Raw genomic sequence first — 13,664 nt, 5'->3', positions numbered from 1 at the left:
ACATGATGAGTGGCCACTCCGACTTTGTGCATTAGCTACCTAGGTTGGTTAAAGTGCATTCAGAAGTAGGCTGACAAGGCATCTGTAAGGGGTATCACTAATATCCCCACCAATTGCTCTAACCAAGCTTGGTGCCTAAACAGGCGAGGTGATCACCGCTTCCACGTGCTTCCGGGGGCACGGTCACTCCTGCCTCGGTTCATCGCGTGGGCTGAACATCCACCTCCTTCCTGGAATTCAACAACAAACTTGAAATTCGTCCATCACAGCATAACATCGTCGGGAGATTGCCATTATCACAGCTTGTTCAGTGTTTCTAATTTCATTGCCTGAGCTCGAAAGCCACCATCTACACTGACTTGAGTTTGACATCAAAGCTGCACCACCCATCATGACTGTGACAAATGAAGGAACATTTTCAACTCATGATGGCACAAATCTCTACAAGAAATCCTGGACGGTATGCCATCTTCAAGCTTACAAGCCTCGGCGATGGTATCGCAGAGAAACCATTTGGCCGATGCAAAGCGTCGTGAAATCTCGCTGACCGTTGCCAGCCGGATGCTGGAGATATATCTGCAGTCCTGATATTTGTTCATGGATTTTCCGATCATATTAACGGTAGACTACCTCCTAAATGGACCACAAGAGAATTTCTATTGACTCGCTATCAGCTTACTATGACTTCTTCCCGACTCTCAGCTCTTCCCCTCATAATATTGCTGTCTATGGTTTTGATCAACGAGGCTGGGGCCGATCCGTGAAGAAGTCATCAGAGAATGGTCTCACGGGACCCACATCACTTGTCCTCAGCGATATTCACGACTTTGTACTTCATGTTGCGTCACTTACAGAAGCGAAAGGCAAACCCTTGTTCCTCATGGGACATAGCATGGGAGGCGGCGAGACGCTCTACTATCTTCTTTCGAGCCCACCCGCCTTTTCGAATCGCCCAAAACTATCAGGTTTTCTCCTAGAAGCACCATATATCGAACTTGACCCTTCCGAGCAGCCATCCTTTGCGAAAGTTCTCGTTGGCAAATTAGCGGCCCTTTTACTTCCAAACACTCAACTAAAGCAGAAATTGGATTCGACATATATGTGCCATTCAGCCAAAGTGCGACAGGATTGGGTAGATGATCCTCTTTGCCATGACACTGGAACTCTGGAAGGTCTCAAAGGACTCCTTCAACGGGCAGGAGACCTTTCCACCTTGAGCCATGGTCGTCACGTGTTGGGTATCCAAACCAAGTTACCCTGTCCTGTATGGCTTGGTCATGGCACCTCAGACCGGGTAGTCTCTCCTGAAGCTGCTAAGAGACTTTTCGATGTACTAGCAGCCCCAGATGGTGACAAGATCTATCAAGCTTACCCCGACGCATATCACAAGCTGCACGCTGAGCCTGATGGGATAGCAGAACAGTTTGCGAAGGATGTTGCAGGATGGATCCTCTCTCATGGCAAGCAGCCAGCAACTGAACACCAGGTAAGTGTCTTTCATTATAACCGTATTATTCAATCCTTATCGAGTCACAGCCAACCAAAACAGGAGGCGAAATGAAGGCCAAACTTTGAAGCCAGCATCAAAATAAGCCATTTCGCTGCCACACAGATATTTAGACCGATCAGTGCAATCGGCTAAGATAAATTGATACCCCTGACTTGCACTCCCACGCCCTCCACGCAACTCCATTGCACAGCCATATATTTTACTAGTGACAGAGCACAAGCACGTGTCCGTGTTGTTCGTGTTGAGAATCCAACACGTGACAGCCCTCCCTGAGAATTGGGTGCCAAGATGCTCTTGTTTGTTCTACAAGTTCTTCCCAAGTTTGCCTCTTCAGATCAACGACCTTGAAATATCCTGATTCAGTCATGCGCCGCTGCTTTACTCACCCCCGGCACGCGCAACAGTTCCAAAAAGACAATGGAGCATACGCCTACTGATCCCCACAATTGCTATGGTGGCTGTTCCAAAGAGCCACATCGGCCACATGACCAGATTTTTGAGTCTGGTGAGCCATTCCTTCTTTATGTCTTGGGACCTCTCCAGAGCAAACTTACCTGGCTATTAGACATCACAATGCCACCCACAATGGATATTGACTTTGTCTATGTGACCAGCCTTTTGAAATAAGGTAGGTATTGAAGACCAGATCTATGGAGTGCTTTCCCGCAGTGATCGTGACAATGTCGCCCTTCGTTCCAGGTGCAGCAACAATGCCTTTGCTGCAATGCAGCCTTGATCTTTCTCTATACTCTTGCGTCAAAGAATTTTGTCTCTGCCAGCTTCACTTTCTACCCATCTATGGGAAGGTTGCACCAACATAAGAACAAGTCGGTTGCAGATATTGACCCCTATGGCATTCACAATTCGTTGCATTCGCATCTCCAGCTTCAACGCACAAGAAACGCCAGGTCAAGCACTCTGGAAAATTTCTTGTGGCTTCGGTGACACTCAATACTTACTAAATCCCCATTCAGAATCACTTTCTCATCCCTGTACAATGTTTCCCTTGTTCGAGAAGAAATTCTACTGGGTGGAGAAAGATAGCAAAGGGCGAATGTTCCTGTACCGAAAGAAGGGCGAGTCCTACACGTACGTGAAGAAAGTTGCAAAAACCCGCGAAAAGGACGACTATAAATCCACCTGTGACTGTTCAAAATACCACGATCAAGCCTATAGATACAAACACAAAGCAGATGATCGCAAACTTCAGGAGCATGTCCATCACCACTACTTTCACGACAAGTCAACACTGTGCACAACATCAAAGCCAAAGCCCAACCCTAAGAAATGCACGCAGTGTCTAGACCCAGACCCAGTCATCCTAGGTCAAACCTCAGTGTGCCATTCATGGTGCCGGACCCGGTCACCTTCGTCCTCATCATCTCCAGCGCCGAAAGGAAAATGCCAAGCATCACCCTCCATCCGCCACCTCCATGGCAATGGAGTACGTGTCGAGAGGAGCAAGGTCGAACGCTACCGTCCGGAACGCGAGGGTGATTTCGACGACTTTCACGACAAGTACAAGCAAACACACAAAGACGCAACCAAAAATCATGAGCAGCCCCGTGGTCGAGCAAGAGACCGATGCCTCGCCCGTGATGACACCGTTGACGACGAGCCCGATGACGAGAGCTACCATAGCGACTGCAGCCATGTTTGCACTGGGGTCTGCACAGACGTGCACGCTGCCGCTCCTACGCATGACCGTCCCGCGCCGTTACGTGACCATACTAGGCGCGACAGAGAGTACGAGAGAGTCACTTGGGATCAAGATATGGGCGCTTGGGTCGCGAAGCGCAAGCCGACTGTGAGATTTGAATAGGTGGGTTTGAGCGAAACAGAGGGCGTCAGCTGTAGGACGTTCGTTGCAAAATCGATCGCACAGGGATTTGTGGGTGGCGTGTGTGAGATCCTGCAGGACAGCGAGTGGCTCGATGCATCGGGTGGTTTCCACGAACCAATAATGGTTGAATGTGGTATATTTCGTACCGTTGAATACATTTGTGTTTAGTAGGGGAAGGTGTTGGGAGTATGGAGGGGAGGTAGTGGGGTTTTGGGGTGTCGAGACGGTTGGTTTCTGCTGTGTCTTTTGTTTACACGTTGGGTGGAGTGTAGAGAGTTGGCAAGGCTGAGACGCTTACTCACCAACCTTCCTCAGTGGATTATTAGGTTGGGTAGGACAGTCCTGGATTTTTTTGGTTTTTAGAGGCCGGCAATTCTCCCCTCACAGTGTTTCATGCATGTGATAATCAGTACATTTTCTAGACGAAGGTGTCTCCCTACATTGCTTAGCACAATGAAATGGTAATATACTCTTCAGGTCAGCTTATTAGTCTCATTACGTCCTGAAATCTGCGTCAAGTTGTATCCACAAATTCTGGCTCTCCACAAATTAGGAAGGATAGCATAATCACACTCATCAGCAAACCAAAACTAATTGCTCAGGAACTTCTCCAGAACGCTCCAAAACTCATCTGCGGCCCCGACCCACGGAAAATGGCCGCACTCGTCCAGCGCCACCAATTGACTGCCCTTGATGCCACCGGCGGCCGCCTCACTGACCTCCAGGGCGCAGCAGCGATCAGCTTTTCCCACGATGACGAGAGCCTTCGCTGTGACCTTTCCCAGCTCGGACAACATGTCCCACTTCCCGGCGTCGCTCTTGTCGGCACCGTAGTAGTTCTGATATGCCCACAGACTGACTTTTGATTGCCAGGCTTTTTCGAACGCCTCGGCGTATCCCTTCTCCGGGTGTGCGAAGTACAGGGGCAGGCATTTGACGATGTAGGCTTTGAATTCGTCGTCGGTTTCGACGGAGAGGTTCTGTGACGTGCGGATGTTGGCCATGTCCTCGAAGAATGAGCGGTCTTTGCGCGTGTAGCCTGGTAGGTCGGTGTTGACGAGGATGACTTTGTCCACTTTGTCCGGGTAGGCGATCGCGTAGCCCGCTGCGATGGTGCCCCCGCTGGAGTGGCCTAGGAGGTTGATCTTTTCGAGTCCCAGTTGTTGGCGGAACACGTCGAGGTCGTCGCAGATGTGGCGACTCGACATTTCGGTCGGGTCGTCGGGTCGTTGCGATGCGTCGTTGCCTCGTGGTTGTGGGTATATCAATGTGTACTTGGACTCGAGGTGTGTGAAGCTTCCCTCATACAAACTTACTCCACAGCCCCATGGCGGTGGATGGATGACCAAGGGGGGAAGGCCGACGCCTGAGGTGCGAATCGTATAATGAATGGTCAAACCGTTGATGACAGTGGTGTATTGCCCGGCAGCAAGTGTGTGGGTGCCCATGTTGAAATATTCTAACAAAGACCTGATGATCGCGTCGTGGAGGTAGAGATATTGCCATGGGCATGACTGAGCTTTAAGTAACGTCCGCCTCGTCATATCTGATCTCTCATCATACTTCGGCAATGCCTTGTCTCGGAAACTCCATCAATGATTCTGGTTGCTTTGTTCAACCAGTAGGCTCTTCAGATGCTCTCCATCATCCGTCACTGCTAACTTAGCGTTGCGACCTTTATCAGCCCCATCGGTCAGCTTACTCATGAGACGAACCAATCGCTGGGAAGAAAACTATAGCCTTCCTTTTCGAGTATTTGTGATGGAAGCTCTGAATGCACTGGACTGAAGAATTACTGAACAAGAGGTATCAGCGAAGGATTTCAAGGATTCGAGGATTCAAAATGTCAAAGATCAACGATCGGCGCCCTCAAGCCTTTTTCTTGAGACTCCAGCCAACCCTACTAGCTCTCGCAAACATCAAGATAATCGAGCCAAGTACAACAGTGCCACCAGCGAAACATTTCAGACCAATCCAAGAGTGTGTCGAGGTCAATATTGCACCTGCCGAGGGTGGCCCAGCCAACAATGCCAATGCAGCACAGAAGAACAATTGACCCATACGTGTTCCAAGAGTACGGAGATCAGGTGTCATAGTGACCAATGCAATGGGTGACATCGCCGCGAATCCTCCGGAGCAGAAACCATAGAAAATAGCGAATACAATTGTACCTGCGGAGGTCTTGATGACGCACCATATCAGAGATAGGGATCCGGCGAGCATGCAGATCGGGATTAAGACATTGAGCGGGCCGTATTTTGCCGCTAGAATAGCGGGAATAATGCGGCCAAATGTGGAAGCGGCGTTGAGTATCGGGAGGTAATAAAAGGAGAACTCTGGAGATGCAATGCCCGTCGAAGATGCAAATGTACCGAGGTAAAATGTTGGAACCGCGAATCCAATGAACCCAGTCGCAAGTCCAACGGTGAATAGGGTGTAGGTCGGCTCCTTAAACGCGGCCAGATCAAGCAGCTTACGCTTACTCTTGGGAGTTAGGCGGGGTTTCATAGTAGCAATACTGATGGCAGCTGTGCTCAGAGCCAGGAAGCCAATGGTTCTCGTCGCCCAGCCGAAGCCGATTTGCCTTTCAAGCCGGGTCAAAACAAAAGGAATGACAAGTCCACCTAGACTTGAGCCACTGGCTGCAATACCGTTAACCAGGGGATTTTTCGTACTGAAATATTGTGGAAGAATGGCGACGGCGGGGACGAACAAACAGCCATTGCCGATACCAATGACGAAACCTTGTGCCAGAAGGACTTGCCAGTATTGAGTCGCAATGCTGGTCATCATATATCCAAATGGAACAAGGAATCCACCAGTACAGATAATGGGACGGAAGTAACCTGCATCGTACAGTGGTCCAGTGAAGACACCGACCATCAATGAGAGAAATGCTTGAGTTGACCCGATCCAAGATATTTCAGATGGTGTTCTATTCCAACCAGCTCCAGTTTCGTAATAGGTCTGGAAAGCACCAAAAGAATTCATTGTACCCCTGTTAAATTGATCAGCAATTTGACTTCCAAGGCAGCTGTCTGCAAAACATGCACTTTCGCAGAACAAGTTCGTGCAAGAATGAAGGTTTTTGAGAGAAAGATTTACTTACCAGCTGTTGAAATAGCAGAAGAATGCACCGAGGACCTGCAGCCACGCGATAAGGCCACCATTGGGAGGGGGCGCATCACCAGGTTGAGGCGATAGATTCGCCTGTGCTTCTATTGCGACATTGAGAACTGATGAGACATCGATATCTGAAAAGGTTCGGGATAGTGGTGGTAATTGCCAGTCGAGATTCAGGGCGTCAACAACGCTGGATCTGGTCGAGTGGTCTGGTTTTGGAAGTTGCGTTGGTTGCAGATCAGGGTCATACAGCGTGAACCCAGATTGCATGCGAGGGTCAAATTGTGAAGTATAGCGATATGAATGCCTGTTTAGACCCCTTAGATGTTTAGGTTCTTCCTCTTGAACTGTCGGCGTGCTGTCATGGGTCATAAGAGCACCACTAAGCCATGCGAAAGCCTGTGTGAAGCTTCTCGACGAATTCGGCCGCCGCTGTGGAACTGGTTTCCTCGGTATCCTCCTCTGTCCATGATGTCTAGTTGAAGCAGATCGCCTGGGCGGTGATACAACTGGAGGAATTTGTTGATAATCCATGGATGCGTCTGATATATCGACTCAAGCTTCGAGTTGCAGGGCTGCAGAGCGAAAGCTAAGAGAATGTCCCAAGTAGTGATTGAAACGTTTTCGCAGACTAAAACGGCTTCCTCGGACCATATTATAACTCTGGAAGCCTTCCACTGGGGGCCTTTCCATATAAAACATCGACGACGATCCTGCAAGTTTTCGCGAATACTCCAGAGCTTCAGCTAACCGATCGAACATTGTGGCCAATCAAACTGCTGGAGGAGGTCAACCATCGGTGGGCTGCCACATCCCAGCGCCGACCGATGAGAGCTTCAGAAATAGTATTCAAGAGTACAGCCTCTTTGTATACCCTGCAACCTACCCATGTATGGATCCGTCGGACATGTGAAAGAGGCATGGTGTATCCTCGGTAGCCCCAAAACGGACATAAGCTCGCCAGATAGGGCCTCCAGGGACTTCCTTCGAAAAGACTTCACGGCGCCACAGTGTATCCCAATCATAGCACTTACTGATATCCACCCTTCATTTGTTATTTTTCACCACCCAATCAGATTAACTCCGGAACCAGAGTTGTCTCGAAGAGTGAAGTCACATTATCTGATTACCTCGTTAAGTAAGTTTTGTACGTGTGAGGGAGGAAGTTCTTGCGACAGATGCGAGTTTTGCCGAAATATCCTGGAAACCGGCAGGCCGAGTGGGTTATCTCTACAGTAACTAGCAGAGCGTATGAAGAAGCAATTGGTTTCGAAAAGAATTCATATTCAATTTCTTGATGTTGATACACAGACGAGGGGAAGCAGTCAAGCAGCAGCAAGAAGGAGCTTCGTTCAAGCTAAAGTGCCATACGAGGATCCACAGCCAGTGCTAAGGCCGTTCTGACTGGCTTCAGGAAGGGATAAGCTGAGGACCTGGTCTGCTGGAAAACCCCCAACGTTGACCAGTAACTTGAACTGGCTAAGCGGAAGTAAGCATTGCAGATGCCAAGCCTTGCGGGTATCTGGATGGATCGGCACAGCCTCTGACAACAGGGATGTGGCGCGCAGTGGCGTGCCATATGTCCAGATTGTGTACAAGTCTCGTGTGAGAGCGGGTTCAAGAGCTTGTTCGTTGTTGACAAGAAGGACGAACCAAAGGGCTAATCCGTCGTTGTTCTGTAGCCAATGATGTGCTTGGTTTTGATTACTGGTTGCAGTAGAGAGTAAAGTGGTAGTTGGTGATACTGCATCGGCATCAACAGTCGCCGACATTGATCCTCCGCAATCCTGGCATGGCCACACAATCTTCGACAAGTGATAGATTGAGAACCAGTTTCGGGTCGAAAATCGCCTTTCTGAATTCCGGATTACGTTGGAAGAGATTTGCAGGTTTGAGGGTGTGGTGGATGAAGACTATACCAAGCCACATCACAATAGTTCCTCAACAGTCCAATCTTCATACCTGATACTTTCAGTAAGCTACGCCTGCCCAAGGTGAGTCTAACTTACCATCCATCTGGGAGGTATCGTCTGATGATCAGTGGTATCTTTTTTTGGTTCAGTTCCTTGATTGCGATTTGAAGAGGATCAGTTTCGCCCTCGAGGTCCACAAGAGACGGAGCGTTCATGCTACTTTCATCAGCAGTGTACCGAGTATGTTGACGAGTATGAATCCGTATTACCTGAGCTGCAAAGCTCTAGTTCCAAGGACTCTGGCCCGCTCATACTTAGTCAAGTAAGGAGTGGTTGTTCGCTTGTCATCAGGAATCTTCTTGTCGGCATCGCTGGAAGGTTTTTGAACCTGATTTGGATCGCCCGAGACCACCACCTTGTCCTCACCGTTTTCCGCGGCGGCTCGAGCCTCGATTTCATCCTCGTCTACCTCACCGTCTGGCGCAAAGTCCTCCGCAACCTCTTCTGGCTCGTAGAAGGTATCATCAGGTTCATCTTGGCCGTAGCTGATTGTCGCATCAGTGATGAAAGGATGAGTTAGGGGTTCAGTTGAGGACTTACCCGCCCTCGTCACCATAGTCAGACATTATGTGTCGTCAGTAGAGTTGATGTGGCCGTTTGAGATTTGGGTATGAACAGAGCGTGCACTGACTGGGGAAATCTTCTTGCGCACTTGATGCTCACAAGATGGTGACGATTGGCGCCCAAAGAGCAGTTCGTACGACAGATCAAACGGATTAAGTTATTGGGCATTCCAACCGTTGACTGTGCCGGAGGATAAATGTTGGCACGTCGCGTCTGATTTGAAAAATAAATTCCCAGTCGTCACGTGCGATACGGATCATAGATACGCCGCGCTAACCACAATCGCCACGTGACCTTGCTGTTTGTTGCCAAGACTGAGGAGAGGGCCCGGAACTGAAAACCAAAAAACTTCCAGCACAAGGAGTGGAACTCTGCGATTGAGGGACAGATTTGGCTTCCACCAGTCGCGCAACTCCCGATGCCTCCGTCCTAATCATTTCTCCCCCACATTCATCCGTTGGTCGGCACGCCACATGCTTTCTTTCAATTCAAACTTGAAGTCGTGATTTTCAGTCCTGAGCTGCGACGGTCTATCACCGCATCTTCCGTCCTGCCTCCCACCCCTCCCACTCTTCGCGACGGGTCACCACGACGGCCCCCTGCGACGCGGAGTGATTCCTACCTTCACAATGTCTGACTCCTCGGACTCTGACATTGACATTGACTTCGACTCCGACTCTGACGACGAAGACTATGAGAATGTCGATCTTGTAGACTATGACCTGAAAGACTCCGAAGAACCGGTCAATGGTCAGATTGACGACACGCCCGCTTCCACCCCTCCTTCCACTTCCACCACTTCGAGGCGTCGAGGAGAAAAATGTCTGCCGTGTCCTTGGGAGGGTTGTGAGAAGACATTCAACCGTCAGGCCAGGCTTAAGGAGCATCTGCGGTCTCACACAAACACTCGCCCATTCAAATGTCCCTATGTTCCCTGCACCAAGGCTTTTCTCCGCGACTCTCACCTCAAGCACCACGTCAAAAGCCAACATGTCAAACTGCGTGACCATCCATGCACGATTGAAGGATGTGACAAAAGTTTCGTCACTGCAACAAGATTGCGCAGACATGTCGAAACTCACCAAGACAGAGATCGCTTTCGTTGCACTTATGAAAATTGTGAGCAGACATTCAGAAAGCAAGGCACCTTAGATCGGCACATTCTCTCTTTCCATCAGAACATCAAACCATTCCCTTGTGAAGAGGTCGATTCAGTCACTGGTCAGCCATGTGTTAAAGCATACGATACCGCCGAGAAATTGCGTACTCATCAACGTGCCAAGCATGACCCTACCCGCTTCTCCTGTGATGATTGCAAGGAGCTCAACGATATTCGTCTCGCGTCCGGACAAAAGGACCAGATGGTGGTAGCATCTTTTTCTACCTATGGTGAGCTTCAAGCTCATCTGAAGATTGTTCATCCTCCAACATGTCCACATTGTCCCACCTCATTCACCACCAACAAGGAATTAACTCGACATCTGGAGATTCAGCACGGTATCCTGCTGCCCCAATCATCAAAGAAAGCTGCTTCGTTCCCTTGCACTCATGGATGTGGCAAGGTCTTCACCAAGAGAGGTAATCTGAATGTTCATGTCAAAACCGTACACGAGAACACCAAGGCTTTTGTATGCGGTCAAACCGAAATAGCACTACCAGATGACTTTGAATGTGACGATGATGTCGTTGTCGAAGGCTGCAACCGTGGTTTCACCTCCAAAGCCAGTCTTGAAGAGCATGTACGCACCGCTCACCTTGGCCTCGAAAGCAAACGCATGATCCGCAATAAGAAACGTAAGGCCACACAATCTTTTGAGGATGAACAACGAGTCTCCGTCCCCAAGAAGCGCAAGGAACGCAAGGATAAAGGTGTCAAGAAGAGTTCAGCGATGGAAACCCTTATTGGTGGTCCAGCAGAGCCGGAAGATTTCTTGTACTATGGACATGAAGATCCTGCTACTGGTGATCTCGATAACCTCATGAATCTTGATGATGATAATATCCTGTCTGGATCCATGACCATGCTTGGAGACCAAATCTATCATGCTGGCACCGCATACCATTATCCATCAGGACAATATCCAACTTCCAACCCACCGGAGAGTTTAGCCAACAGCCAACAATCACACGCACATGTTGCTGTGGGTGACGGTGACCTTGCAGACGACAACATCTTTCCATTCGAGGATCACCATTTCAGCGATTCTTCAAACTACATCGTTAATGACGATTTCTATGGCGCTTTCGAGCAGCATACTTTGGAGCCACTTTCAGCGTATCGACTGAAGTGATCAGGAATAGCATGTACAGCTTGTTATAGCACCAGATGCTCTACGTGAGCGTGACGACTTCTTTTCTTTTTGCCCAAAAAGCGATGATACCCACAAGACCAAATCAAACGCCATCAAAGTTCCAGGTTATTTTTTATGACGAGGTGTGCATAAAAGCACATGGTTGATGACAGCATAGCGAAGGAGTTCAGGATACGGTCGGCGCCCGTTGGCATCAAAAGTCATGAGCGATTTCTTCTTTTCTTTCGTCGGTATTTGAAAAGAGTAGGCATAGGCATGGCGCTTTTCTAATGGACTGTGCGCGAAGGCATTGCAAGGCCCCGAAAATGTATGATGGCGCTGCATAACGTTACACCTTTCCCCAACAGTGGAGTTCGGTGACGAAGCCGCAATGCAGAGGTCGGAGGAGATAAGCAGACACAATCCGACCACAACAGCTAGAAAACGAAAGATCCCACAGATGAGATCAGCAGAAATTCAAATCAAATCAAGTCAAATCAAAACAGTATTCCCATTGATTCCGTGAATGTGTGGGATCTACCACAGTAGCCTAAATCTATCGCCATGAATTATCTAGATGCTAAGGACATAACATGGCCGGTTGAACATTATCTGACCAGTAGTAGAGACGCCGCAACTGTTGACAGCACTCATTTCCACGACTGTACCGATGATGAAAGCCCATGAACATTGATTCCCGTCACAGATTGAAAGAATCCGCGTCCAAACCAGCTTTAAACCATATGGACGATGCAAGAAGTGGAACGAAGCACGCGCCATCAACACAGCAACAACGCATCATGGAAGGTAGCCGAGCAGGGTCTTTCCATCCTTGGACCAGACTTCACCCTTCTCATTGCAGTCGGCAAGGCCGTAATGGCCCAGGCTTTGATGGAAGGCAAGGTACGTGGGTTCATCGGGAGCCTGGAATCTCTGGCAGGGTTTCTGCGTCAAGTCATAATCACCCTTACCGGGCAGGATGAGGTGGATGAACTGGGTGGGAACGCCATTTACATCCTTGACGTAGGTTTCCTCGGGCCCGTTGAAGAGCTTGATCCACTGGCCGACTTCGGGATCCCAGGTTTCGGTGTAGAAGTTATGCGTGGTGTTGAGCCGCTCGTGGTACTTGCCGTAGAACTCGTATATGGCTTTGTCGTTGGGTACCCACACGGTGCAGCACATTTCGATCGACGGCGCCTTGGTCTGGCATTCTGGCCGGAACTTGTCCGTCGACTTCTCACACGCCGCACGCCACATGGCCAGTGCGACCATTGCCTCGCGAGGACAGGTCCGCTGGTGCGGTGTCACGCATGTATCGACGGTTTTGACGATGATCACACCCGTGGGGAGCCTGACGCTATATTGCTTGCCGCATTGTTTGTCTTCGATGCCGACGGTGAAAATTGTCGCGGTGGAAGTGGCTACTGCTGTGACGGTGGCAGTGCTAGCTGCGACAGTGATCGTTGGACCGGGGGCGGTCACCGTGACATCGAGTTCCGCCGCCAGGGCATTCGCACTACTAGCAGGTGCGGCTAGGGCCAACGGGAGAACGGAGAGGAAGCCGAAGCAGATGAGATTGAAGTTGATGCTGATTTTCATGGTGATGGGCTCGAACTATGTTGACGAGCGCTCTGTGGTCGATAGCGATAGTGAAAGGTGTTAGTCAACTGAGTCTGTCGAGATTGAGTGAGAATGTAAGGAAGCTGGGTGACAAAGCGAGCCTTCAAAAAGTTGAGAGGAGGAATAGGTACAATTTTTATGGACAGGTACTTCGAATTGTCTTGTAGGCCCAAAGCATGTCCCCCACTTAGTAGCAAGCTTTGCAGTATATCATGGTGATCTGCCACATGGAACATGATCAGGATGATCGTCCGGTCACTTTCAGTTAAATCTCCACCAGGAAAAAGTGAAGGTGGTGGTAAAAGTGTACGGAGTGAAGGGGTTATACAAAAATTTCAACGAAGGTCAGGAAATGGAGTCAATAGACCAGCATCATAGGGGTTTGGAACCGGACCCAAACCATATATCCCTGATATACGACAATAAAGTTTTGAGGGTTGGGCACTCATACATGAGTTGTGAGAAGTCAAAAGCCTGCTGCGAACCAGGCAGCGCGTGGCTCTATCCAGTCTCACCAGTAAAACCACAAGTGGAGGAATTGAGGAATTAAACATCGAGTTGTCGAGGTTCGCGCACCAACAAGTCTGGTATGTGCTGAAGGAATTCAGACAAGACATTTTCCATTCGCAATTGCGAGGTTCTCGTCGATTCTGAAAGTCTCATACACTCAGATTGTGGAAGCATTGACATGCGAGTGATGGCAACGAATAGCCTGAGGCAGGCGAGTCTTTAAGAAAGAA

General features: G+C 49.4%; 8 protein-coding genes across 8 annotated transcripts; 3 read left to right on the top strand and 5 right to left on the bottom strand.

Annotated features, from left to right (window-relative positions):
- Positions 1-637: 637 nt before the first annotated feature.
- On the top strand, positions 638-1,575 carry LTR84_006014 (uncharacterized protein; the record flags this gene model as incomplete). The annotated part of the gene is made up of 2 exons (XM_064849578.1): positions 638-1,486; positions 1,537-1,575. The coding sequence occupies 2 exons, from the start codon at positions 638-640 to the stop codon at positions 1,573-1,575; spliced, it is 888 nt and encodes a 295-aa protein (XP_064703802.1).
- Positions 1,576-2,507: 932 nt separating this feature from the next.
- LTR84_006013 (uncharacterized protein) lies at positions 2,508-3,332 on the top strand (the record flags this gene model as incomplete). The annotated part of the gene is made up of 1 exon (XM_064849577.1): positions 2,508-3,332. The coding sequence occupies one exon, from the start codon at positions 2,508-2,510 to the stop codon at positions 3,330-3,332; it is 825 nt and encodes a 274-aa protein (XP_064703801.1).
- A 611-nt stretch (positions 3,333-3,943) lies between these two features.
- On the bottom strand, positions 3,944-4,801 carry LTR84_006012 (uncharacterized protein; the record flags this gene model as incomplete). The annotated part of the gene is made up of 1 exon (XM_064849576.1): positions 3,944-4,801. The coding sequence occupies one exon, from the start codon at positions 4,799-4,801 to the stop codon at positions 3,944-3,946; it is 858 nt and encodes a 285-aa protein (XP_064703800.1).
- Positions 4,802-5,222: 421 nt separating this feature from the next.
- LTR84_006011 (uncharacterized protein) lies at positions 5,223-7,010 on the bottom strand (the record flags this gene model as incomplete). Its single annotated transcript, XM_064849575.1, has 2 exons — positions 5,223-6,351; positions 6,463-7,010. 2 exons carry the CDS (start codon positions 7,008-7,010, stop codon positions 5,223-5,225), a joined length of 1,677 nt encoding a protein of 558 aa, XP_064703799.1.
- Positions 7,011-7,828: 818 nt separating this feature from the next.
- LTR84_006010 (uncharacterized protein) lies at positions 7,829-8,248 on the bottom strand (the record flags this gene model as incomplete). Its single annotated transcript, XM_064849574.1, has 1 exon — positions 7,829-8,248. The coding sequence occupies one exon, from the start codon at positions 8,246-8,248 to the stop codon at positions 7,829-7,831; it is 420 nt and encodes a 139-aa protein (XP_064703798.1).
- A 156-nt stretch (positions 8,249-8,404) lies between these two features.
- On the bottom strand, positions 8,405-9,015 carry LTR84_006009 (uncharacterized protein; the record flags this gene model as incomplete). Its single annotated transcript, XM_064849573.1, has 4 exons — positions 8,405-8,438; positions 8,486-8,605; positions 8,659-8,934; positions 8,990-9,015. The coding sequence occupies 4 exons, from the start codon at positions 9,013-9,015 to the stop codon at positions 8,405-8,407; spliced, it is 456 nt and encodes a 151-aa protein (XP_064703797.1).
- Positions 9,016-9,642: 627 nt separating this feature from the next.
- LTR84_006008 (uncharacterized protein) lies at positions 9,643-11,304 on the top strand (the record flags this gene model as incomplete). The annotated part of the gene is made up of 1 exon (XM_064849572.1): positions 9,643-11,304. The coding sequence occupies one exon, from the start codon at positions 9,643-9,645 to the stop codon at positions 11,302-11,304; it is 1,662 nt and encodes a 553-aa protein (XP_064703796.1).
- A 798-nt stretch (positions 11,305-12,102) lies between these two features.
- Positions 12,103-12,903, bottom strand: LTR84_006007 (uncharacterized protein; the record flags this gene model as incomplete). The annotated part of the gene is made up of 1 exon (XM_064849571.1): positions 12,103-12,903. One exon carries the CDS (start codon positions 12,901-12,903, stop codon positions 12,103-12,105), a length of 801 nt encoding a protein of 266 aa, XP_064703795.1.
- Between the last annotated feature and the right edge of the window lie 761 nt (positions 12,904-13,664).

Source organism: Exophiala bonariae, assembly GCF_035927105.1.
Source record: "Exophiala bonariae strain CCFEE 5792 chromosome Unknown scaffold_22, whole genome shotgun sequence".
Lineage (NCBI taxonomy): Eukaryota > Fungi > Ascomycota > Eurotiomycetes > Chaetothyriales > Herpotrichiellaceae > Exophiala > Exophiala bonariae.
This window is presented reverse-complemented; position numbering and strand designations above follow the sequence as displayed.